At 38.5% G+C, this 25,744-nt stretch overlaps 2 protein-coding genes across 5 annotated transcripts in view; both read right to left on the bottom strand.

Annotated features, from left to right (window-relative positions):
* LOC120535725 (transient receptor potential cation channel subfamily V member 6-like) overlaps positions 1–473 on the bottom strand; it is a 118,999-nt gene extending 118,526 nt beyond the window's left edge. For both annotated transcript variants that reach the window (XM_039763751.1, XM_039763750.1), the window contains exon 1: positions 270–473. In XM_039763751.1, coding sequence (XP_039619685.1) covers position 270 — 1 coding nt within the window. In that variant the 5' untranslated portion in view covers positions 271–473. The remainder of the gene's footprint in view (positions 1–269) is intronic.
* Positions 474–10,376: 9,903 nt separating this feature from the next.
* LOC120535723 (transient receptor potential cation channel subfamily V member 6-like) overlaps positions 10,377–25,744 on the bottom strand; it is a 111,570-nt gene continuing 96,202 nt past the window's right edge. For 2 of the 3 annotated variants that reach the window (XM_039763747.1, XM_039763749.1), the window contains one exon: positions 10,379–10,479. In XM_039763747.1, the coding sequence (XP_039619681.1) occupies positions 10,420–10,479 (60 nt within the window). In that variant the 3' untranslated portion in view covers positions 10,379–10,419. Of the gene's footprint in view, positions 10,480–25,744 lie in introns of all 3 variants that reach the window. The other variant, XM_039763748.1, reaches the window with a different exon arrangement.

Genomic DNA, 25,744 nt, shown 5'->3' with positions numbered 1-25,744 from the left:
TCATAATCATTCAAAACTGTCGTCACTTGTCTCCAGCATAGGCAGAAAACGCACAACACACAAATATAAACTGAGTCTGGTTGTTAAAATTCTTAAGGTTAGGAGTTTACTAATGTAACTTAAAATCAGAAACACAATTATAAATATAGCCTTGCCGGTTATTTCGGAATGCAGCATCTGGTTATTACAATTAAACAATGTCAAATATATAAACGAAGTTTTAAAATCCTTTCTTTACAAAGCGGAGAGCAATTGAAATGTTAACTTACTTGTCTAGTCTGTGAAGCTGTCCAAAGATTTCAAATGGCAGGTTAACTTACAGCGTGTACACAGCAAAGTCTTATACTTTTCATCTGTCTCTGTTTTTGATTATTTAATAATGCCCTCTGTCTTGCAGACTTTATCTCTTTTTGTGGAAACTGATGACTCCACTCACAGCTATTTACTTTAAGTCTTATCTGTTCCTAAGATGTGTCGCACATGTAAAATTCAATTTGTCAGCCTGATCTCTATCGGTAGGGTTGGTAATGCTGATGCTGCTCATTCTGAGCTCCAGAGTAAAGACACATTATACTGGTATTTTTATACATGATTTTACCTAACCTTCCCCTCTGTCTGGGTCAAATTTTGCAATTTTATTACCCACTTTCATCCATCCATCTATCATCCAACCCACTATTTCCAAACTACAGGGTCACGGGGGTCTGCTGGAGCCAATCCCAGCCAACACAGGGCGCAAGGCAAGAAACAAACCCTGGGCAGGGCGCCAGCCCACTGCAGGGCACACACACGGGCCAATTTAGAATCCCCAATCCACCGAACCTGCATGTCCTTAGACTGTAGGAGGAAACTGGAGTACCCAGAGGAAACCCACACAGACACGGGGAGAACATGCAAACTCCACACAGGGAGGACCTGGGAAGCGAACCCGGGTCTCTAAACTGCGAGGCAGCAGTGCTACCACTGCGCCATCGTGCCACCCTTACTCACTTTCACTGAACAGATTTCCTTCAAATTTGTCATCTCTGGTGACAAGGAAAAAATTAATACGTTTTGACCTTGGATAAGTACATTAATTACGTTTAATTTAAAATTTTCATTTACCTATATTATACTTTTACCAGTTGCACATATATAGTGCTTTTAGTCAACACACATATGTATGAAAAATTAGCGGTGCTGGTCGAGTGGTTAGTGTGTTGCACTTTCGATCAAACAGTCAAAGGTTCAAGACAAATGCAGATAAGTTGATTAAAAAAATAATTTTTCATTAATTCAGTTAAGCAGCATTGGTCAAATGATTAGCATAATGGACTTCAATTAAATGGTCAAAAATTCGAGACCAATGTATACAAACTTTTTTCTTTTTTTTTGTTTTTTTTTTAATTTTTCCAATTATTCATCATTTATGTAGAAATTTGGTGAAATACTCTTTTCAGTGATTTGGAAATATATCTCACTGGGTAAAGTGTTGGGCTTTTCTAGGCACACTGAAGGTTCGAGTCCCCAATGTACAGATGCACATTTCCAGTACTTCACAGGTGTAAGGTTTCACAGTGTTTAGGATTTTCTGCAATGAGAAAAGAAGATGAATGAATGTTATGCTTCATTTTAAGATCGTAGGTTCGATTCCACTCTATTGTTAATGTCCATCCATCCATCCATTTTCCAACCCACTATATCCTATCACAGGGCCACGGGGGTCTGCTGGAGCCAATCCCAGCCAACACAGGGTGCAAGGCAGGAACAAATCCCAGGCAGGGCGCCAACCCATTGCAGGACACATACACAAACCCACATCCCTAGCACACACACTAGGGACAAGTGAGGATCGCCAATACACCTAACCTGCATGTCTGTGGACCATGGGAGGAAACCGGAGCACCCGGAGGAAACCCACACAGACACAGGGAAAACATGCAAACTCCATGCAGGTAGGACCCGGGAAGCAAACCCAGGTCTCCTTACTGCGAGGCAGTACCACTGCGCCACCGTGCCGCCCCTTCTATAGTTAACCTGGTCAGAAATTGCACTTTAACGAATCTATGCATTTTAATTGAATTACATTAATTGTTTTATAAACGCTCCAAGATTTTATGTTTAGTCACATATGACCAAGAAAATCTTAGCAGAAGAAAAGAAACTGTGTCACTTAAAAATATTTACTATTTACACAGGGGATGCACAAACCAGTGTGTTTCTTCATGCCGGTTCCAAGCTCGGATAAATGGGGAGGGTTACGTCAGGAAGGGCCTCCAGTGTAACATTTTGCCAAATCAATATGTGGACAACAATACAAATTTCCATACCGGATTGGTCAAGCCCCGTGTTAACATTGACCGCCCCAGTAGTGTTAGCAAACAGGGTGCAGGCGGAAATTGGGCTAGTGTTGGCCGAAGAAGAAGAAGGAGAAGAAGAAGGGGGAGACATGTCCGGAGGGAGGAGGAGAGGAGGAAAGTAATGAGAGTGGAACTGAGGGTAGGAAAGTGGTGATTGGAGTGGATTTCAAAGGAAGACTGCAAGGTGTAGTTTAGGGAGAAGGTGAAACAGGCACTGGGTGGTAGTGAAGAGTTAACAGACAGTTGGGAAACTAGAACAGAAGTAGTATGGGTGACAGCAAGAAGAGTGCTTGGCGTGACATCTGGACAGAGGAAGAAGAAAAAGGAAACCTGGTGGTGGAATGAGGAAGTACAGGAGAGTATACAGAGGAAGAAGATGGCAAAGAAGAAGTGGGATGGTCAGAGAGATGCAGAAAGTAGGCAAGAGTACAAGGAGATAAGGCACAAGGTGAAGAGAGAGGTGGCGAAGGCTAAAGAAAAGGCGTATGATGAGTTGTATGAAAGGATGGAAACTAAGGAGGGAGAAAAGGACCTGTACCGATTGGCTAGACAGAGGGACAGAGCTGGGAAAGATTTGCAGCCAGTTTGGGTGATAAAGGATAAAGATGGAAATGTACTCACAATGAGGAGAGTGTGTTGAGCAGATGGAAAAAGAGTACTTTGAGAGGCTGATGAATGAAGAGGACAAGAGAGAGAAGAGGTTGGATGATGTGGAGGTAGTGAATCAGGAAGTGAGATGGATTAGAAAGGAGGAAATAAGGACAGCTATGAAGAGGAAGAAAAATGGAAAGGTCGTTGGTCCAGATGACATACCTGTGGAAGCATGGAGGTGTTTAGGAGAGATGACAGTGGAGTTTTTAACCAGATTGTTTAATGGAATCATGGAAAGTGAGAGGATGCCTGAGGAGTGGAGAAGAAGTGCACTGGTGTTGATATTTAAGAATAAGGGGGATGTGCAGGACTGTAATAACTACTGAAGGATAAAATTGATGAACCACAGAATGAAGTTATGGGAAAGAGTAGTGGAAGCTAGGCTAAGAAGTGAGGTGATGATTATTGCAGTATTGTTTCATGCCAAGAAAGAGCACCACAGATGCGATGTTTGCTCTGAGGATGTTGAGAGAAAAGTATAAAGAAGGCCAGAAGGAATTGCATTGCATCTTTGTGGACCTGGAGAAAGCATATGACAGGGTGCCTCAAGAGGAGCTGTGGTATTGTATCAAGAAGTCAGGAGTGGGAGAGAAGTATGTAAAAGCTGTACAGGATATGTACAAAGGAAGTGTGACAGTGGTGAGGTCTGCGGTAGGAGTGACGGATGCATTCAAGATGGAGGTAGGATTACATCAGGGATCGTCTCTGAGCCCTTTCTTATTTGCAATGGTGATGGACAAGTTGACAGACGAGATTAGACAGGAGTCCCCATGGACTATGATGTTTTCTGATGACATTGTGGTCTGTAGCGGTAGTAGGAAGCAGGTTGAGGAGACACAGGAGAGGTGGAGATGTGCTCTAGAGAGGAGAGGAATGAAGGTCAGTAGGAAGAAGACAGAATACATGTGTGTAAATGAGAGGGAGGTCAGTGGAATGGTGAGGATGCAGGGAGTTGGCAAAGGTAGATGAGTTTAAATACAGTATTTGGGATCAACAGTACAGAGTAATGGGGATTGTGGAAGGGAGGTGAAAAAGAGAGTGCAGGCAGGATGGAATGGGTGGAGAAGAGTGTCAGGAGTAATGTGTGACAGACAGGTATCAGCAAGAGTGAAAAGGAAGGTCTACAGGATGGTAGTGAGACCAGCTATGCTATATGGGTTGGAGACGGTGGCACTGACCAGAAAGCAGGAGACAGAGCTGGAGGTAGCAGGGTTAAAGATGTTAAGATTTGCACTGGGATTGACTAGGATGGATGTTATTAGAAATGAGTACATTAGGGGGTCAGCTCAAGTTGGATGGTTGGGAGACACATTCAGAGAGGCGAGATTGCGTTGGTTTGAACATGTGCAGAGGAGAGATGCTGGGTATATTGGGAGAAGGATGCTAAGGATAGAGCTGCCAGGGAAGAGGAAACGATAAAGGCCTAAGAGAAGGTTTATGTATGTGGTGAGATAGGACATGCAGGTGATGGGTGTAACGGAACAAGATGCAGAGGACAGAGAGTTATGGAAGAAGATAATCCACTGTGGTAACCATTAACAGGAGTAGTCGAAAGAAGAAGATGAAGTAAGCCACATGTTTTAAGTACTTCAAGAACATATGGAAAAAGAAGCAACAACAGACAGTAAATGGACCAGGGTTAGCAAGACATTTGTTTTATCATGCTAGAAAGTACTTGGACCAAAAAAGCACCTGCATAAATGATTGATTCCATTGGAGACAATGAACATTTGACAGCAGAGGGAGAAGAAATCAGTTACGACTGATTGCTGAATGAGAACAGAGAAGTCAGGGCACAGACAGAGTACATTAAAATAAAAAATGTGCAAAGAATAGCATTAGAGCAGACAAAAGGCACTGTATGTAAATGGATTGGCAGCAGAGGCAAAAGACACAGTAAGACTAGGAAATATTAACGATTTGTATGACACCAACAGAATGCTGTCAGCAAAGTACAGCAAATCAGAAAGGCCTATGTAGGATAAGGAAGGAAAAGCACTGTTGGAAGAGGGACAAGCAAAGTATAAGATGGGTGGAACATTTTGAAGAACTACTGAACAGATCTTGGCCTTTGAACCTATCCAATGTACAGCCAACAGCAGAGGACGTAGACAAAGACTATTGTATTCCAACTAAAGATGTAACTAAGGAAGCTATTAGACAACTGAGGAATGGAAAGTCAGAATAGACAGTATCTGTTCACAACAACTTCAAGCAAATCTAGATACTACATCTGAGATACTCTACTCCCTCTTCAGGAATGTCTTGGTAGAGGAACAAGTACCATCAGAAAAAGATTCCTAAGAAAGGCAACCTCAGCACTTGTGTTAACCACAGAGAAATCATGCTATTGTCAGTTCCTGGAAAAATGTGCAACAGGATTATCCTTGACTGAGAGAGAGAGACAAAGTTAATGCTCAATTAAGAGATCAGCGAGCTGGCTTTCACAAGAACATATTGTTTTCAAACCAGATTGCAACATTATGGATCATCGTTGGCTTTGAAAAGATGTTTGACAGTACGGCCGGGGAATCCAATTGAAAGATACTAACACACTATGGTGTTCCTAGAAAACATATCAACATTATTAAAAATTCAAATGATGGGTTGTCATGCAAAGTCATCAATGGTGGACAACTCACTGAAACCTTCCCAGTGAGAGCCAGGGTAAGGCAAGGATCTCTACTTCCACTGCTTCTGTTCCTGCTCATAATCAGCTTCATTATGAAGTTATCAACAACTCAGATATGGAATGGAATCTATTGGACTTCTTGGAAGCAGCTTGATGATCTTGACATTGCCAATGTCCTGGTGCCAATATCTTAAAAGCTACCTCTTCATAAGTTGTGTTTTATATTAATAAATGAACAACTAATGTCATCAAGACCAACATGATGTGGGTGCTTGAGAGAGCCAACAAAGTACTTAAAACTCATTCATTAAATGCAAGATAACAAAGCTCTTCGGGAAACACTTGCAAAACACCCTTGTTCTTTACTTGAGCTCTTTGTTATGTTGTTCTTTATGTACTAACATCGGTTGTTTTCGGCAAATGTACCCCTCAATGAAAACCTGCCATTTCCCCAGTAATACAGGCTAAAGATTAGCACAATTACCCATGCCACAGTGAAGTTAGCAACAGTACAGAAAAGAAGTCAGCTTATTTTAAAAAAAAACTGCTAAACACTCATTATTTTAACATGGCTTTCTCATGTCTTCATTTTAGTTTAATCCTGGTACTCTGTACATGCATTTAATTATCATTATCATTCATGGTGGCTCTGAAATCCGTACTAATCCCTACTTTCACTACTGTTGTTTTTCTGTTTTTTTGTGGTGGCGATCTGCGCCACCACCACCCGATCAAAGCACCTTGATGTTCCTACATTGATGGATTGAAGGCCATAGGTCCACATGACCATCATCATCAACTTGTTCCACGTGAAGCCTGAAAACCATGAGGACTGTTTGAGATAATTTATGTTAGGTAGAATGCCTAGAGGGGGCTGGGAGGCCTCGTGGCCTGGAACCCCTGCAGATTTTGTTTTTTTCTCCAGCCGTCTGGAGCTTTTTTTTTAGTTTTTTTCTGTCCTCCCTGGCCATCTGACCTTAATTTTTCTCTATGCTAATTCCAATAGTATTGCCTAATTTTATTTCTATATTTTGTCTTTGTTTCTCTTTCTTCATCCTGTAAAGCACTTTGAGCAACATCTTGTTTGTATGAAAATGAGCTATACAAATAAATATTGTTGTTGTTGTTGTTACCCCATTTAGAGGGCTTAGGCATATTTTTGCTTTCTTAAATAAATTTCTGGTTCATGATTTATTTTCTTTTCTGTATACTTTTTGTTTTGGGTGATAGGTTGCAGGGCACTTCTCAGTCCACTGGTTCAAATGAGCACCAGCAAAGATTGGTTCAAAGTAGCAAGGTAAAATTCAGGATAATCCAAATTAGTTCAGTTCAGCTGAATTTAGTTCAATTTATTATATTTGAGCACACTTACAACCAACAGACTAGAACACTATACAATAATTATACTTATAGTATGGCTAAAGGATAAAAAATGCAATATAAACACAAAAATTACTATGAAAAATAAACCAAATAAACAGAAACACCATTCTAAATTGGATGCAGGTGTGAGGATGCTCGATGATGGACTTGCGTCATATTTAGGGTCAGTGTGTGAGTGTATGTTGTGTGTGAAATATGAATACTTTGGTACATGTATAATAGATTTTGTGTGGTATGGATTGAATTATGGACTCATTTAGTGTGTTTATAAAAATCACAATATTTCTGTCTGTAAGTTTGTCTTCAGAGATGTTATGTTTACTTCAGTAGGGGATTTTGTGTATCATGGTAGATTCTTAAAGCTTGGCAAAAGGTATTCTTTTGTTTATATTTATTGGCAGCAAGGAAGTGTAATGAATATTCACTAGGTCACTATGACTTTTTTGTGTTTAGAAAGATTTTCACTAATATAAATGGCCTTCTTATGATATATTATTATTCCTATGCAATATACCAACATATTTTCTTTTTAACTAAACAAAGACGGCAGTACCTGCAGATGCTACTGCACCACCAAGTCTGAAAACTTTGTTACAAAGTGTGTTAAATGTTGTCTCTCATATGGATTGTGCTGCTTATATTATCTGAAAAACATACCATTGCTGTACATTGCTTTACAACACTGCTTAGCGTAAAACATTTCCCCAGAATTAAGGGAGAAGTTGAGCAGCCACGGCATTCTGCAAAGATCACTCAGCTAGACCACAGCTTACATGAACTGACAATCCGAAGAATGATCCACCACTTCCGTAATCATTGTAAATGAAAGCAGAAGCAAGGTTAATAAACTGATGTCCATCCACATTGGCTAGAAGAAAATCAGATCAAGCTGGCTTTTCCTTCTATCTTGCTTTCAAATATTCGCTCAATGGACAACAACCTGGATCACCTCAGACTTCAATAGATAACCAAGACAGAGGTGAAGAACTGTTGCAGTTTTATCTTTACCAAAATGTTTTTGCATTATAACATCCCAGTTGCAGCCATTAATTTGGACGGGTTAACCACTTTCTGTGCTTACATAGCCGTTTCAGAAACCAGTAAAGTATGTGGAGGTAATCTGTTTATTTATGTGAATGACGATTGGTGAAGAAATGCTGCAATAAAGTCACGTCACTGCTGTCTAGTACTGGTACATCTAACTATAAAGTGCCGTCCTTTTCACGTGCCACAAGTGTTTACTGTTGTCATTATTCTGGCTATTTACGTGCTTTACGTCAATGTCTTGTGTTTCTGAATGGATGTGTAGTAATTTTCTTAAGCTAAATAAAGAGAAAACTGAAATTTTACTGATTGGCAATAATGGATATAATGAAGCTATTAGAAATAAATTTGATACGTTAGGATTAGAAGTCAAGATGGAGATAAAGAATTTAGGGGTAATTATTGACTCTGACCTGAATTTTAAATCATATATTAATCAGATCACTAGGACAGCATTTGTTCACTTAAGAAATATAGCAAAAGTTAGACCTCTTGTATCATTGAAAGATGCTGAAGAATGAGTTCACACTTTTGTTTTCAGTCGGCTAGATTACTGTAACGCACTTCTCTTGGGACTAGCCAAAAAAGACAAAGAGTAAATCATTTGCAACTAGTGCAGAATGCAGCTGCTAGAATCCTAACTAGGAAAAGAAAATCCGAGCACATTTCTCCAGTTTTGATGTCACTACACTGGTTACCTGTGTCATTCAAAATTGACTTTAAAATACTGCTTATGGTTTACAAAACCTTAAATAATCTCGCTCAATCTTATATTTCTGTCTGATGCCTTTCATTCCAAATCGTAACCTTAGATTTTCAAATGAGTGTCTGCTTAGAATTCCAAGAGCTAAACTTAAAAAAAGTGGTGAGGCAGCCTTCTGCTGTTATGCACCTAAAATCTGGAATAGCCTGCCAAAAGTAATTCACCAGGCTAATACAGTGGAGCACTTTAAAAAACTGCTGAAAACTCATTATTTTAACATGGCTTTCCTATAATTTCATTTTAGTTTAATCTTGATGTTCTGTATATTCAATTAATTATCTTTACTATTCATGGTGGCTCCAAAATCCATACTAACCTCTCCTCTCTCTTTTGTTCTTTTTCCAGTTTTCTGTGGTGGCGATCTGCGTCACCACCACCTAATCAAAGCACCAAGATGTCCCTATATTGATGGATTAAAGGCCAGAAATCCACGTGACTGTCATCATCAAGTCCTTCTATGAGAACCCTGAATGCTATGAGGACTGATCATTTAATGTTAGGTAGAATGCGGGGGCTTGGTGGTCTCATTGCCTGGAACCCCTGCAGATTTTATTTTTTCTCCAGCCATCTGGAGTTTTTTTGTTTTTTCTGTCCTCCCTGGCCATCGGACCTTACTTTTATTCTATGTTAATTAGTGTTTTCTTATTTTAATTCTTACTTTGTCTTTTTTTCTCTTTCTTCATCATTTAAAGCACTTTGAACTACATTATTTGTATGAAAATGTGCTATATAAATAAAGGCTGTTGTTGTCGTCACTCCAAGAGTTTATCTTAAAGAAGCACTGAGTGTATTTTATAGAAATGTTACAGAGGTGCAAACTGAATATTCTGGTGGTTTTATTATTGTGGCTGGAGGATTGTGTGCTGAAAAGGAGGGCATCCATAATCTTATCCTCTTGTCGCCAGACTGGATAGGTGAGAAAGTGGGGTAGAGCTTTTACCAAGAAGTTGCAGGGCACCAGTTTGACCACCTTCTTAGAGCTACTGACTTCTGATTTGAGTAAATGCCTGACACCATACCACAGCAGCATTTCGGCTTTCAGTTGGTCGTAATCTTCAGCAAGCTGCTCATCAAAGTCATAATAAGCCCACTGAGCCACTCCCCTCAAGAATACCACCAGTATGTGTGCCCACTGCATACACTCCCAGAGATGACAGATAACAGTACACTGAAGTACTAGAAAATATATCTCAAAATCATCATCCAGATGTAACAGCAACAGATCAACCATTAGTCGCCCCTTTTTGAGGGCGACATGTGCCAATTTTGTACCTCCACCCTCGCAAGCTGAGTCTGTTGTTTCCAAATCTGGAACCTGAGTCCCTGGAATTTTGCTGCCATGGCCTGAATAATTGTTGCAACTTTTTTTCTTCTGTCTTCCTTGCAACATGAGTAATCCTGAAAACTATAATAAACAACACAAAAAGGTCATAAATAGTTGGGGCACCAAATGGTGGACCCTGTATAAATGTTGAAAAAGCAAAAAAAAAAATGAGTTTACAACAATTGTGATAATATCTTTTCAGATGCAAGCCCAATCCTGGACTGCCTTAAAATGGTGGATCTTCTGGTTATGAGTTACAAGTCCTTCCAGCTTTAGAAAAAGATCATGGTGTGTGGTACGCCAGAAGTGATATCAGTGATGGTATAGCTGTCGATCTTTCAGTCTGCAGAGGTAAAAAGAGACAAGGCATTAGCACAGGGTGCCAACCCCTGGAGCAAGAGGTAATTACCATCACAAGAGCTTTTAAGCTCTTCTCTATGAGCATACACTTGACACTATAAATTCCAAAATCAAGAATATTAAACGGAACATTAAAAAAAGAAAATCACAGAATTTGGTCAACAGAGCAGAAAGGAAGGTGAAGGGAACAATGGTTTTAACTTCCTGCTATGGAGGATGGCATGTAGCAAGTCAGTATCTTAAACAGACTTCTCAGATAAATGTGACCCTAATGACTGCAGCACCTGAGAGTAGTTATTTAGGCAGAGCCTCCATCCCTTAAATCACAGGAAACATGAAAGGGAGCAAAAATGAAGAAAAGTTAAAAACAAAAATTAAAATGGTAAGACAGCAGAAAAAAAAGAATATAATTACAGAGATAAATTTAAATGGGGTGAGTCACTGTGGTGAACATATTAGATGTTAGAACACACCCTAATTCAGATAAAATGAAAATGTATCCACCTATGAGATGGCTACAAAAATCTGTTGATGAACCCGATCAGCTTTAACCTGCATAAAATGAAAATAGCGCATAAAATGCAAATAAAAAAATAAACACATTATTTATGAAAAAATTAATACATGAAATAAACATCAAAAAATGAGTGTGTGGACTAACCAATAAAAGGTAGATGCGTGACGTAAATAATAAATAACAAGTCTGTGAGATTCACATCAAAACATGGGTGGACAAAATCAAGATTAAAAAATGAGTGACTTTCTATAGTTGACAAGCAAGAACCCTAACTAGTAATTTGATGGAAGAGTTTATGAGCAAGAAAGGGAGGAACGTTTGAAATAAAGTAGGATCCTTAGCTTGTTTTAAGAGTAGAGTAATAAGTTCCATGTTAATTCTTGTATTTAAATCACCAGATAAGATGATTTCTCAAATCAAAATAAAGAGAGAGATTTGATAGTCATTTCCAGTGGGTTTAAATTAGTTAAAATGTGAGTCCATCAGCCCTAATAGTCCTTTAGCTGTGTCCACTGTCTTTATCGATTCAGTTATAGGGGCATTTGAAAAGGAGGCTTCCTGCTCAGTATGGTATGTAAATGGTGCTTTGTTTAATAATTTCTCAGTTTCAGAGGATGAGCCATTTCATTGTTCTGAAAATTAGATTACAATAACATTCAGTAAATTCTTTCTTAGTCATCCTAGGGGCATAATTTATTTTAACACTTTAATAGAGGGAATTGATGGATGAGAATGCTTTTTCTTGTTTCTTAGAGCTAGTCGTTTCTAGGTTTGGCATCTGATACAAAATAGTGCATTTAATATTCTGCCCTTTGGAGTAATAATGGATTTAGTTCAGCTCTATTATTGGTAATGGATTATTGTTTTGAGTTGAACATGGGAGGTTTGTTGATTCTAGCACAGACATCTTAGATTTAAGGTCAGTGATCACTTAGGCCTTAAATTGGGGGTGATGGGAGGAGAATACAATTTATGAATAAAGTCCCTAATTGCTTCCTGGAATATGCAATGAATGTCAGCTGAATTTAAGTGATAGTGAACTGCTCACAAAAATATTTGTTAATTTAAAGAAAAATACCAAATATCAATTGTGGGGCATGACCAGGGATATGTTTTAAATACAGATTGAAATTATGATCGGAAATGGGCGAGGAGACAAAAATGGAGAAAAAGGAAATTTTTCATAGAACATGTGAAGAAGGCAAAAAGATTTTGAGAGATTAAGATAATTACAGAATTTATCTATAGTTAAGATAGATTGTGGGGAGTAATGTAGTAAGAAACAGGGGGATCTATCTATCTATCTATCTATCTTAACTCACCACAACATTTGCATCAATATCAACTACTAGTTTGCAATCCAAAACTTTAAAAGACCAACTAGTAAGGTCCATGAAATTAAAGGTACAACATGGGTTTAAATTATAAAATATTACTGCTAATTTGCCATCCCCAAAAAACCCTAAAAAAATAGAATCAACCAATACAGTCTGCAATCAACATTTTTTAATCATTTTTTTATTGATATCAAAAACAAATAGTAAGCCAACAAAAAAGAATAATGACATTTTCATGTGTAGATTTTGAAGAACCCAATACCGCTACCCCCCAACCCAATACCCAACCCAAACTGGAGCTATTTAAGAAAGTATATTACGTTAGAATTAATAAAACACTCAGGTCACTAATAGGCTCCAGAGGTCCACAAGCCCAGCTGAGTAAATAAATCTAATAGAATAGTGTCAAATTGAATTCAGGCAACTGATACGTAGAAAATGATGTGTTTTAAATGTGGAACAATGCAACAAATCATGCAGGGTGCCCTGATAAAGATGCACAGTGTCAAAAATGTAAGTATAGCCATTTTGCAAAGATTTGTTTTCCACAGCGTAATATATATGCAGATGTACATCAAGTAACTACTCCTGAAGTTATGGTGTTGCATTCTGAAAACAATAATATTAATATATCAGACAAGATCATGTACATTGTTTCGATTACTACTGTATCTGAAGAAATTCCAGTTATCCTGATGCTTGATATATGTTCAGCTGTTACTATTTTACCTGTATCTGTTTATTGTAATTTTTTCACAAAGAAGTCATTTACAAAACCAAAACTGTGAGCAGTTAGTTAACTAAAAGAACAAATTCCTGTTTTTGGATGTCTGCCAGCCTGCCAGTGACTGTAACATACAAGCCCAATAGTGTGGACGCTGAGTTTTATATACTGTAGTAAATGAAGGAACACCTATACTGGCTAGAGATCTTTTTGCTGCACTTAATATGCAATTAATGGGTGGCTGCATTACTACATGGCCATTTACTTCAGTGCAGCCAGTGTCAGCAATCACACCATTGGTTAACAACAGTGGACTGAGCTGTGTAAAAGATTTTCTGCATAAAGTAAAAATATGAGCAGATGTGAAGCCAGTTCAACAGAAATTGTAACGTATACCTTTCTCAATCAGAACAGCTGTTTCAGAGAAGCTAAATAAGATAGTAGAACAAGATGTAATTTAAAAAGTGCAGTCATCTGAATAGATTTCACCAATTGTAGTAACAATAAAGAAAATTGGAGGGATTAACTTATGTGTTGATTTGTGTGAGCCTAACAAAGCAATTGTAATTAACAGTTATCTATTACCAAATATGATTGTTATAATAAATGTGTTGGCAATGTTTCATCTACCCTTTGCTATGTTTCTGTGTTGTGTCCTCATCTACTAGGTTCATCCTCTGGTACATTATCAGTTGTAGTGGGTTCAAGTGTCTCACTAGAAGGACCCGGAAGCGTAGGGCCGACCACACCGACACAATGGGTCAGCTCCTGAACTGCATGATAAACAACTTAAAGTTGTTTTGTACTGCATTAATGCAGCAGGATTGCAATTGAATGTTTTGTTTAAACTGTCATTTTGAAAAAAATTCTCGTTCTTAGGTCACATCATTTTCAAGAAGGCTTAAAGCCAGATCCAGAAGATTTGAAAGCAATCATGCACGTATTACACCCTCTGATTTGCAGGAATGACATTCCTTTTTGGGTCTCACTTCTTGGTATGCTAAATTTATACCTAATTACACATCACTGGTTGAAGCACTGAGAACATTACTTTGTGGAACTTAAGTTCTTATATGGTCTGATGCAGCCCAGTACAGTTTTGACACTGTAAAAGAATTCATTGTAAATAGCCCAGCACAAACTGCTTTTGACACTACTGTAGGCACTACTGATGCTTCAGACTACAGCTTAGATGCAGTCCTTACACAGATTCACTCAGATAATAAAGAGAGAAACATATCATTTGCATCCAGACCACTCAGTGAAACAGAATGAAAATACTCAACAGTAGAGAAAGAGGCTCTGGCATGCATGTATGGTACAGAAAAGTGGAGAACTTACCCGTGGGGATATCACTTTACATTACGGACAGATCATATAGCCCACTGACGACATTACCAATAACTAAGGGACTGGGAAGAACAGAAACGTGCATAGCCAGATGGTCAGCCAGACTTCTAAATTTCAATTACACCATTCAGTACAAACCAGGTTCAGAGAATATTACAGACGATTGCTTGTCATGGCTACCTTTACCTACACCAAATAGTACACCTGATGAGGACACTAACGAGTGTGACACTGATAAAAGTATTTCCTTCCATTATTACACCAGAACAATTTAAAAATGCCTGGTTTAAATGCCCAATACATATTAAGCTAAAAGAGCTTTTGTAAAAGAAATAGCCAAAATCTGAAAAGTTTGGATCTAAATCTTCAAGTGTATTTCAAAGAGAAGCATGAGTAATCTTTAATGGATGACTATGTCATTCATGTATCTCATCTCTTGCTGGTGCCACAGGACTTACAGGACAGACTTGTACGTATTGCACATGAGAATCATCAAAGAATTGTCAGAACAAAACAGAGATTGTGGCATCTTTTTGGAAGGCCTGGAATGGATCCCCTGGTGGAAGTAACAATTTTTTTCACATATAACATGTCAACTTCATGACAAAACAGCTATTATACACATTCCACTTCAGCCAATATCTTTTCATAACTTTGCATGGGAGAAACTTGTAACTGATATTATAGGACCATTTGCTGATGGAGCCCTGGACTACCATTTTGCAATAACTCTGATAGCAAATGGCTAAACGTAGCTTTTACCACTGCTACTGTGAATTCCATTCCGCAAGTCATTTTTCAGCTGAGTCAGACACCCAAGGGAAGTAATTTCAGATAATGAACCTCAGTTCGTCTCTGCGGAATTTGAAACTTTCCTGAGATAGAGGAATATAACACACAGGAATTGACATTGCACTATCCCAAGGCAAATATTGAAATTGAGAAATACAACAGCAGTCTCAAAGAAACACCAGCTTTGAAGGACATTGGAAAACATTGATTTTGGAGTTCTTACTTAACTATTGAGCAACTGACCATGTAACAATTACGATGTGTCCTTTAGAACTACTTCATGGTAGACAGATGCTCACAAAGTTACATATTGCAGTGTTTTAAGAAAACCTAAATCCTGAAACACAGAAGGAAGCTATTATGGATACAATAAAACAAAAACAGAACTAAAGTAAAATTTAAAAAGACCTGAAGCTAGGAGAAAGTTGATTTTCAGCTTTGATCTTCACTACAAGTGAAAAACCAGGAATACAAAAAAAGAGTAAAATCTAAGCTTACTAGACCACTTAGAGTATTGAGAAAGAAAGGACAGTATACGTAGGAGCTGTCAGATAGATGTATATGGAATGCTGTTTTTCTTGCTCCTGTTTGTTTAACCTCTGGAGAGGCAATTGATGAAGGACATTTATCTATTCCTAATATGCAAAACAACCTTGCCTAATCTGAGTTAGAAAACCACCTGTGTGGGCAAATGACTACCAGATGTAAATGACAATAATAGTTTAATTTTGTTTGAATGCCAAAATGTATTTTCACGTGTATCTCAACTTTAAAAATCCTGTATGATATCTGAGATGATTCAGTTCATGCTTTGTTAGTTTACAAAAATATAATTGGTACAAGCTTTACTTACTTCTTCTTCTCTTGGCCACTCCCGCTAGGTGTTGCAACAGCAGATCAACCTCTTCCATATCTTTCTGTCCTCTGCAACTTGTTCCATTGCACCCATCACCTGCATGTCCTCTCTCACCACATCCATAAACCTTCTCTTAGGCCTTCCTCTTTTCCTCTTCCCTGGCAGCTCTATCCTTAGCATCCTTCTCCCAATATACTCAGCATCTCTCCTTTGCACATGTCCAAACCAATGCAATCTTGCCTCTCTGACGTAGTCTCCCAACTTGAGCTGACCCTCTAATGTACTCATTTCTAATCCTATCCATCCTCATCACACCCAATGCAAATCTTAGATAAAATATCTCCTTTAAAACATAGGGAGGTTTCCTTTAAACGTTCAGCTCCTTGGTATAATTCAGAATTGCGATCTATGAAAGCAGCTGGCCGACGCCTTGAGAGAATGTCACGTAAGACTGGCCTCACCGTGCACATCCAGGCTTTCTCTGACCACCAAAGAGCTTACAGAGAAGCACTAACTGCTGCTAAGAACACCCACAATGGCAGAATAAAAGAAATTGGCCACGATAACCCAAGGGTTTTGTTCTCTGTAGTTAATAAACTACTCGAACCAACATCTGGCCCAACTACCTCTTCTACTGAAGTCTGTGAGGAATTCCTCCACTTCTTCCATAACAAAATTAAAGATCTAAATAATTCAACTAACATAAATACATCATCTATTTATATCTCTCCCTGTTTTCCCACTCCATCCAGCTCCTTCTCTAAGCTCTCACCAGTCACATCTGCGTTCGTTAATAACCTGCTTTGTAAGATGAGGCCGACTACTTGTGTACTGGACCCCATCCCCAGCACACTACTTAAATCCTGCCTTCATGCCATAATCCCGACTGTTAAAACAATAATAAACTCATCCCTTTACAGTGGCTCTGTACCGTTCACTTTTAAAATCACTTCTGTAACCCCAAATGTTAAAAAAGTCTGGTCTTGATGCTGACAATCTTAACAATTTCCGGCCTATTTCCCACTTAACTCTCCTGTCAAAAGCTCTTGAGCGTGTTGTAGCCTCCCAGTTCACCAATTACTTAACCTCTAATAATTTGATGGAACCCTTTAAATCTGGTTTCAGCGCGCGGCACAGCTGTGAAACTGCTCTGCTACGGGTAACCAATGATTTACTTATGGCAGCAGACTCTGGACAAACCAGCATATTAATTCTATTAGACAGCAGCATTTGACACTGTCAGACATCACATTCTACCGTCCAGAATGGAGAACATGCTGGGTATCTCTGGCACTGCACTCCAGTGGTTCAAGTCCTACCTGACTGATAGGCAAGAGTTTGTTAGTCTTGGCAACAAAAGATCCAGCTTGGCGTCAGTCACACAAGGAGTTCCTCAGGGCTCTGTCCACGGCCCTCTTCTCTTCTGTATTTATATGCTTCCTCTTGGCCATATTATTCATAGCTATGGACTGGGTTATCATTTTTATGCAGATGATACTCAACTCTACTTCAATGTTAAAAGTGGAACTTCATCAGAGCTTTCTCAGCTCACAGCCTGCCTTAGTGAAATTAAAACCTGGATGGAGCAGAACTCTTTAAAATTAAATTGCAACAAAACTGAACTCCTGCAAATTGAGACTAAAATGCAACTTAATAAAATGAGCTTCTTCCTAGTCCATCTTGGCGGTGATCTTATCAGACTTGCCTCTATCTTGGTGTCACTTTTTATTCCTCCCTCTCTTATTCCACCCACATAAATCACATTAAGAAACTTTCTTACTTTCACCTCCATAACATATCCCATGTTCGCTCTTTCCTCTCCTTTTCTAATGCTGAGAAACTTGTCCATGCTTTTATCACATCCCGCCTTGGTTATTGTAATTCGCTGCTGGCAGGTGCCCCTTCTAATCTTATATCACAGCTCCAGCTTATTCAAAACTCGGCTGCAAGAGTCCTTATTCGAACCAGCAGCAGCGAGTACATCACATCCATCCTGCTCCGTCTTCACTGGCTCCCTGTGTCTTACAGAATCGAATATAAAATCCTACTAATAACCTACAAAGCCTTAAATAACCTTGCACCAAACTACATCAGTGACCTTCTCCATCACTATGTGCCTGCCTGCCCACTAAGGTCCTCTGATTCTGGCAATTGTGTTGTGCCCAACACTAATCTACACTCCATGGGTGACAGGACCTTCAGCTGTTGTTGTGATGTAAGATTTTGCATATAACTTGATAAATGTTTTGCATGTCTTTATTTGTAACTTAGGCGAAGCAATGTAGTTTAGTGTTACTTTAGTGATTTCGTGTTTGCCTACTTTACGACTTTTCTTTGTAATTTTACGACAGGATTTGGGGATGTGTCTTAAACCAGTTTGATGAGTATTTCTTTGCTAAAGTCTTTCTCTCATCCCCCACACAAAGCCAGGTTAGCTTAACATATGGTCTTGGGGGGTTGCAGGTGTTAAGATGTACTATTTCCCCCATTGGTCTGAGATATGGCTGTCTGGATTGGCTGTAGGGGTTGGACAGAAAACCTATAAATTTGCTTGTTCAACCACATTCTTTCTCTCTAACCAACATATGATGAAGAAGCATCTCTCTTGCTAACCTGTGATGACGTAGAAGTATCTTTCTCTTGTTAACAACTGATGAAGACCATCACACCATGAACTGATGAAGACAACACAATGAAGAGCACAGCACATATTGAACAGACATATGGCTGAAAGCTGAGCACCAATGATGCCTTAACTAGAGACATTTTAAGTAACTACAAGTCTGTGTGCCACCTGAGTTACACATCAAAATTTTATCAGGTTGTATGGTTGCCAATATTCAAATGTACTGTGCATTTTGTTATTATTTATGAATATTTATGAATATTATCAGTAATACATTATGTTATATGTAATTTAACTCCTGCTTGTCTTTTTACTACATCTAATTGCCTGAGGTTATAGATATAGAAGGAAAGGTGGGCATAAATTATATACAGTGGTAAATCTATGAGATTAGGCATTCTAAAGCTACATATTAATAATACAATAGGGGAAAGTAGAGCAATATATATTACTCTACCAAGATAAAACAGCTGTATAGCGCCCAGACTCTGGAATGACCTACCGAAATTAATCAGGTCAGCTGACTCCATGAATTCTTTTAAAAAAACAACTTAAAACTCATCTGTTCAGGAAGGTTTTTAGCTGTACTTGACTTTATTACCTTTCTCTCAGTTTACCTCTCTGTCAAGATGCTTATGTAACCTGTATGTGTGTGCTAGACCATCAATTATGTTGTCTGTTAGGCTTTCTCTGAATTTGCTGTCTTAATCTTCTTTATTTATTTATTTGGTTTGTACAATGCTATATACTGTATACCCTGCCGTTCTTTCTTATATTCTGTAAGTGCCTTGAGCATGGGAAATAGTCCTCTCTCTCACGCCTTCAGCTAGTTCAAAATACAGCTGGTAGGCTCCTAACTCGTGCTAGCCGGAATGATCATATCACTCCCATTCTGTACACACTGCATTGGTTCCCAGTGTTTTATAGAATTCATTTTAAAGTTTTGGTACTTACTTTCAGAGCTTTGCATGAACAAGCTCCGGAGTACCTAACCAGCCTGCTCCAATGACATACAGCTTGCTGGACTCTAAGATCTGGGCAACAGGGTCTTCTTGTTGTCCCACGCACTTGGCTTAAAAACCCGTGGGGATCGTGCCTTTCAGTCTGTGGCACCAAAACTATGGAATAGCCTGCCTTGTGGTCTGCGTGGAGTCGAGTCTGTTGATTTTTTTAAAAAAAACAAGTAAAAACATTTCTTTTTAAGCAAGCTTTTAATCAGTGCTGAATAGTTCCAGTTTGTTTATTTATTGGTTTTGTTTATGTTTTTGTTTCAACTGTTTGTATTTGTTCTGTATTTGCTGTTCAGCGCTCTGTGACCTTTAGTCTGTGAAGGGCGCTATATAAATAAACTACTACTAGTACTATATAAATAAAATGTATTATTATCTTTAACTCTGCCACCTCCAGCTCTGTCTCCTCTTTTCTGGTCAGTGCCACCGTCTCCAACCCATATAACATTGCTGGTCTCACTACCGTCCTATAGTCCTTCCCTTTCATGCTTGCTGATACCCGTCTGCCACACATTACTCCTGAAACTCATCTCCACCCATTCCACCCTGCCTGTGTAATGGGCTAGAATTCAGTATTCTAAAGAAAATTACATTTCTGTGTGTTACTTATTGTAATGGGTTATAAACCAGTGTTTTAAAGAAAAGGCAGAATTTCTGAAAAATTCTGCTACAGGTTATTGTTGATGGTTATCTACAGGACATAAATATTTACCTGCCTGGCTAAATAGTCAGACTGCTTGATTAAGTGTCTCATCCACACACAATGTGGTGATACAGAACTGTCAGCTTCCTTTGGTTTGATTAAGTATCTCATCCACACACAACGTGGTGATACAGAACTGTCTGCTTCCTTTGGAAATTAACAAGTTCTGGGGACATTGGTTTATAATCAAGAACTTTTTGATAGCTGGCCACAGTACCATTGTTGAACCAAAGTAAATGTGTTTACACTATTTTTTCAAGAGGAGGAAATTGGCTTGCACCATTGTTGATCTATGCAGAAACTGAAGCATTTTTATATCTTTCTGGTAAACGGAGAATAGAAAACAGAACAGAGAAATATGGTCTGAGTCTCGGGACTGCTGCCTGTTTCTTTTCTGCTGTTCACCATATCACTATGTCTACACCCTGTAGCAACAGTGGCTTGTACCTTGCCCAGGTTCCCCTAGGCCTCTAATGAAGAGAAGGAATCACATTGCATGACAGTTACAGTCAAAATAAAGAAACTTTTTATTAAACAAATTTTGCATACAACTTAAACTATAATTTTGACAACATATTTTCAACCATCCAAAGAGGCATTTACACTTAGTAAAATATCCAGAGGTGCTTGTCAAAAGTTGTATTGCACTGAACATGTCTTAGAAAAGGAATAAATAGTAAATATTTTTTGTAAACCAACTACACTTTCTGTTAATGTTAATAATCTCTGTCCACTGACACGTCAGCTATATGGATTTTAATGGCACTGGTTATCTTGATCTACCACTTGCTTTTTTTGTCGTAGGCAGTACCTCTAGCAAACGTGTCTATAAGTGACGTTTGACTTGAGAGTTCTCTAGCTTTTTCAGTTTTACCTAAGGACGTGGGGGGTGCCAATCTTGGTTCCATACATTCATGGTACTCCAAAGCATGTTTTTTTGTGTTGCCGCCTCCGGTGACAACTTTATCTCTACAGCATTGGCAGTAAATAGTTGTTTGGTCCGCATCCGACTTTTTAAAACCAAAGTATCTCCAGACAACAGACATGGCTCCTTTTTTCAGCAAACATTCTTCTGTGTCATCATGTTCAACTGTATCGTCTGCTACAGCTTCAGTTTTGGAATGCTTTCTATCCATTTTCACCGCTCAAAAGCTCCACTAACGCATGAACTTTATTGCATGCGTGTTTAGCGGTGTAGCAGTGAAAATGGTCCCCCTCCCCCTTAGTTTCCCGCTGCTCCATGTTCCGAACATTGTTCAGGCTATATAAACCGTTATTGCAGTATAAGGAAAATTTCATATCATAAAAATAAAAAATGTTTTTTGGTATGAACCGGTATACCTCCCAGCACTAGCTAGTGGTGAAATAAATCTAGAAAAGTTGCCTGCTGTGGTCTAGAATTCAGAGGTTTGATTTTTCAAATGAATATTCTGATATCAGCCATAATTAGAACAGAAAAGTAATTGTGAGGAATACAATATAGGAATTGCATAGGCCATTGACTGTGACAAGCCTCCTGTTTTGACTATTGATTAGAAAGCTTTATATGACTCGGGATCCTGCTCATGAACATTCCTAATCCCCCTTTTAATAAATGTAATTTTCCTGAATGCCACCCCACAAAAACCACCACTAAGTAAACACTGGGAAACTTTCAAAAGTTGTTAGCATTATATGATGGCTATAACCCTGAGTTTGCATTTACCCCACTAACAGTCTCTTCCTCAGTGAAGAACACTGATACAATAAAAAACAAAGGGTTATGGGAAATAAAGTTTCTTTGAAAACAAGATTCTTGAATGGAACTATGAAGTGAATGAGGAAGAGAAGGAGGTGGAGTGAGATCAAAGATTGTGGCAGATGGTCTGCAACCCTCAACAGTGTCCACCCCCAGTGCATCTAAAAAACAAAAGAAAGAACATCCCCTTATCATAAAAAATACAAAAGATTATAAAATAGTATTAAACTGAGCATTCATAAGCATTTACAAAGTTTCATTTTTTTATAAAAAGAAATACCATGAAATGCAGATCAACACAAGATGTTACCTTGTAAAAGGGCAATCAGCATTATGATAAAAAGAAACCAGTAGCAAATAACTTATCTGTGGCTGTAAGAGTTTCATCCACAAAGTCATATGCTGAGTGCACTCAACCATGAGCTGCCTTTAGGCTTTGTTGAGTATATAAGGTAGTGCTGGAATCCATCATGTTTTGCTTTTTTCATTACTGGGCCAATTGCATGATTACCATCTTCTGTAAAATGACTGAAGTTAAGAAAGAAATGCAGGCATGAACCTTTAAAAAATGTGAGTACATAGAGTTTCTTTAAAATTTTTTTGGAAGTTGCTAATAACTCAAAAGTTTAATCATAAATATGTAGGGCCAATGGAATCACTATGACCAATACATATCTAGTGAGCTTATATGATCTCTGGGGTGTATTTAGGCAGCCTTTTAAAACAAATGGACAACATTTGGGTCAGAAAAGACTCCCATGGGCTCCCTGAGCATGGTAGTTTTTAAATTTTGTACAAGCCGTGCCCTTGTAGTCATTCAGTTTGCTTTTCAGATCATTTAGATCATGTTGAAATGGTAGCCATGTTAAAGGGAGTGTAATTCTTCAGTGATGTTTCTCTTTGATTTTTGAGATTTGACCCTTAAACTGGAAAAGTATGCTTGCATTATACCATTTTTAGAATTGATGTGCCTCATTTAAATTCCATTTCATGGTGTCCCAATAAAATTCACCATATTTAGCTGTAAACACACTGGAGAGTTAAAACTACTTTGAAGAGTATGAAGCAGTAAAGTGAGACCTGCACCCTGTTCATGACACATTTAGCTTTACAAGGTAAGTAGAGAAACCCAAGTTTTTAAATATAGTTGAAGGAGAAGTTTGGTATTTTTCAGGTTGAAGATATATTAATTTGTCACATGAAATTGCATTCCAAAGCAAAGTATATTGCGTAAATTTTAAAAAATAACTAGCCAGCTTTTGCATGTTGTAATGGAACTTATGGATACCACAGTCCAATCGTAGAGAAAAGCCTTACAATTTACTGACTGCATCCATTTCTCAAGATAAAAATGTTATTGAGTATTGATCCATGCCATGAGGTTACACACATTACAAAATAGATTGTCCATTTCATTTTAAGAAGGAAAAAAGCAAAAATCAACCCCTTGTTGTGAGATTCAGCCATTTTAAAAAGAGACTGGCTATGAGTTTTACTTCACTGCTGGTCTTCCTCCTTCAACATCCTTCATTAAATATTGATACTCATATGTGAATATGTCTCTGTTTTGTATCCATCTAGCCAGAAATAAATAAAAAAAAACAAACTTACAATTGGTTATATTCTTTCACAATATGGAGGCTTATTTAATTATTTCACAGATACTGTCTGCTACAGCTGGAATGATAATGTACACGTTTTCTTCAGTGAGAGAGAGAGAGAGAACACACGTGTAGCAGGAAATCAAGAACCGAACAGACATTATAGGCATCCATTTATCCATCCATCTACAGTGGTGTGAAAAACTATTTGCCCTCTTCCTGATTTCTTATTCTTTTGCATGTTTGTCAAACAAAATGTTTCTGATCATCAAACACATTTAACCATTAGTCAAATATAACACAAGTAAACACAAAATGCAGTTTTTAAATGATGGTTTTTATTATTTAGAGAGAAAAAAAATCCAAACCTACATGGCCCTGTGTGAAAAAGTAATTGCCCCCTGAACCTAATAACTGGTTGGGCCACCCTTAGCAGCAATAACTGCAATCAAGCGTTTGCGATAACTTGCAATGAGTCTTTACAGCTCTGGAGGAATTTTGGCCCACTCATCTTTGCAGAATTGTTATAATTCAGCTTTATTTGAGGGTTTTCTAGCATGAACCGCCTTTTTAAGGTCATGCCATAGCATCTCAATTGGATTCAGGTCAGGACTTTGACTAGGCCACTCCAAAGTCTTCATTTTGTTTTTCTTCAGCCATTCAGAGGTGGATTTGCTGGTGTGTTTTGGGTCATTGTCCTGTTGCAGCACCAAGATCGCTTCAGCTTGAGTTGACGAACAGATGGCCGGACATTCTCCTTCAGGATTTTTTGGTAGACATTAGAATTCATGGTTCCATATATCACAGCAAGTCTTCCAGGTCCTGAAGCAGCAAAACAACCCCAGACCATCACACTACCACCACCATATTTTACTGTTGGTATGATGATCTTTTTCTGAAATGCTGTGTTCCTTTCACGCCAGATGTAACGGACATTTGCCTTCCAAAAGTTCAACTTTTGTCTCATCAGTCCACAAGGTATTTTCCCAAAAGTCTTGGCAATCATTGAGATGTTTCTTAGCAAAATTGAGACGAGCCCTAATGTTCTTCTTGCTTAACAGTGGTTTGCGTCTTGGAAATCTGCCATGCAGGCCGTTTTTGCCCAGTCTCTTTCTTATGGTGGAGTCGTGAACACTGACCTTAATTGAGGCATGTGAGGCCTGCAGTTCTTTAGATGTTGTCCTGGGGTCTTTTGTGACCTCTCGGATGAGTCGTCTCTGCGCTCTTGGGGTAATTTTGGTCGGCCGCCACTCCTGGGAAGGTTCACCACTATTCCATGTTTTTGCCATTTGTGGATAATGGCTCTCACTGTGGTTCGCTGGAGTCCCAAAGCTTTAGAAATGGCTTTATAACCTTTACCAGACTGATAGATCTCAATTACTTCTGTTCTCATTTGTTCCTGAATTTCTTTGGATCTTGGCATGATGTCTAGCTTTTGAGGTGCTTTTGGTCTACTTCTCTGTGTCAGGCAGCTCCTATTTAAGTGATTTCTTGATTGAAACAGGTGTGGCAGTAATCAGGCCTGGGGGTGGCTACGGAAATTGAACTCAGGTGTGATATACCACAGTTAGGTTATTTTTTAACAAGGGGGCAAATACTTTTTCACACAGGGCCATGTAGGTTTGGATTTTTTTCCCCTAAATAATAAAAACCATCATTTAAAAACTGCATTTTGTGTTTACTTGTGTTATATTTGACTAATGGTTAAATGTGTTTGATGATCAGAAACATTTTGTGTGACAAACATGCAAAAGAATAAGAAATCAGGAAGGGGGCAAATAGTTTTTCACACCACTGTATCTTCCTAACTTATCCAGGAGAGTTTTCAGGGCAGTTCAGGAGTCTATTGCATAGAAAACATATACACTTACAAATACACCTAGCCCACTTTATCAACACCAATTCACCGAAGTTTAATCAAATTAAGGTTTAGTACGTTTTTACAGAGGTTTTCTGCAAGTTCTGCATGGAGTTTACATGGTCTCCCCATTTGT

The sequence above is a fragment of the Polypterus senegalus genome, chromosome 9 (assembly GCF_016835505.1).
Source record: "Polypterus senegalus isolate Bchr_013 chromosome 9, ASM1683550v1, whole genome shotgun sequence".
In the NCBI taxonomy this organism is placed as follows: Eukaryota; Metazoa; Chordata; class Cladistia; order Polypteriformes; family Polypteridae; genus Polypterus; species Polypterus senegalus.
The sequence above is the reverse complement of the archived record's forward strand: the minus strand, read 5'-3'. Positions and strand labels throughout refer to the sequence as shown.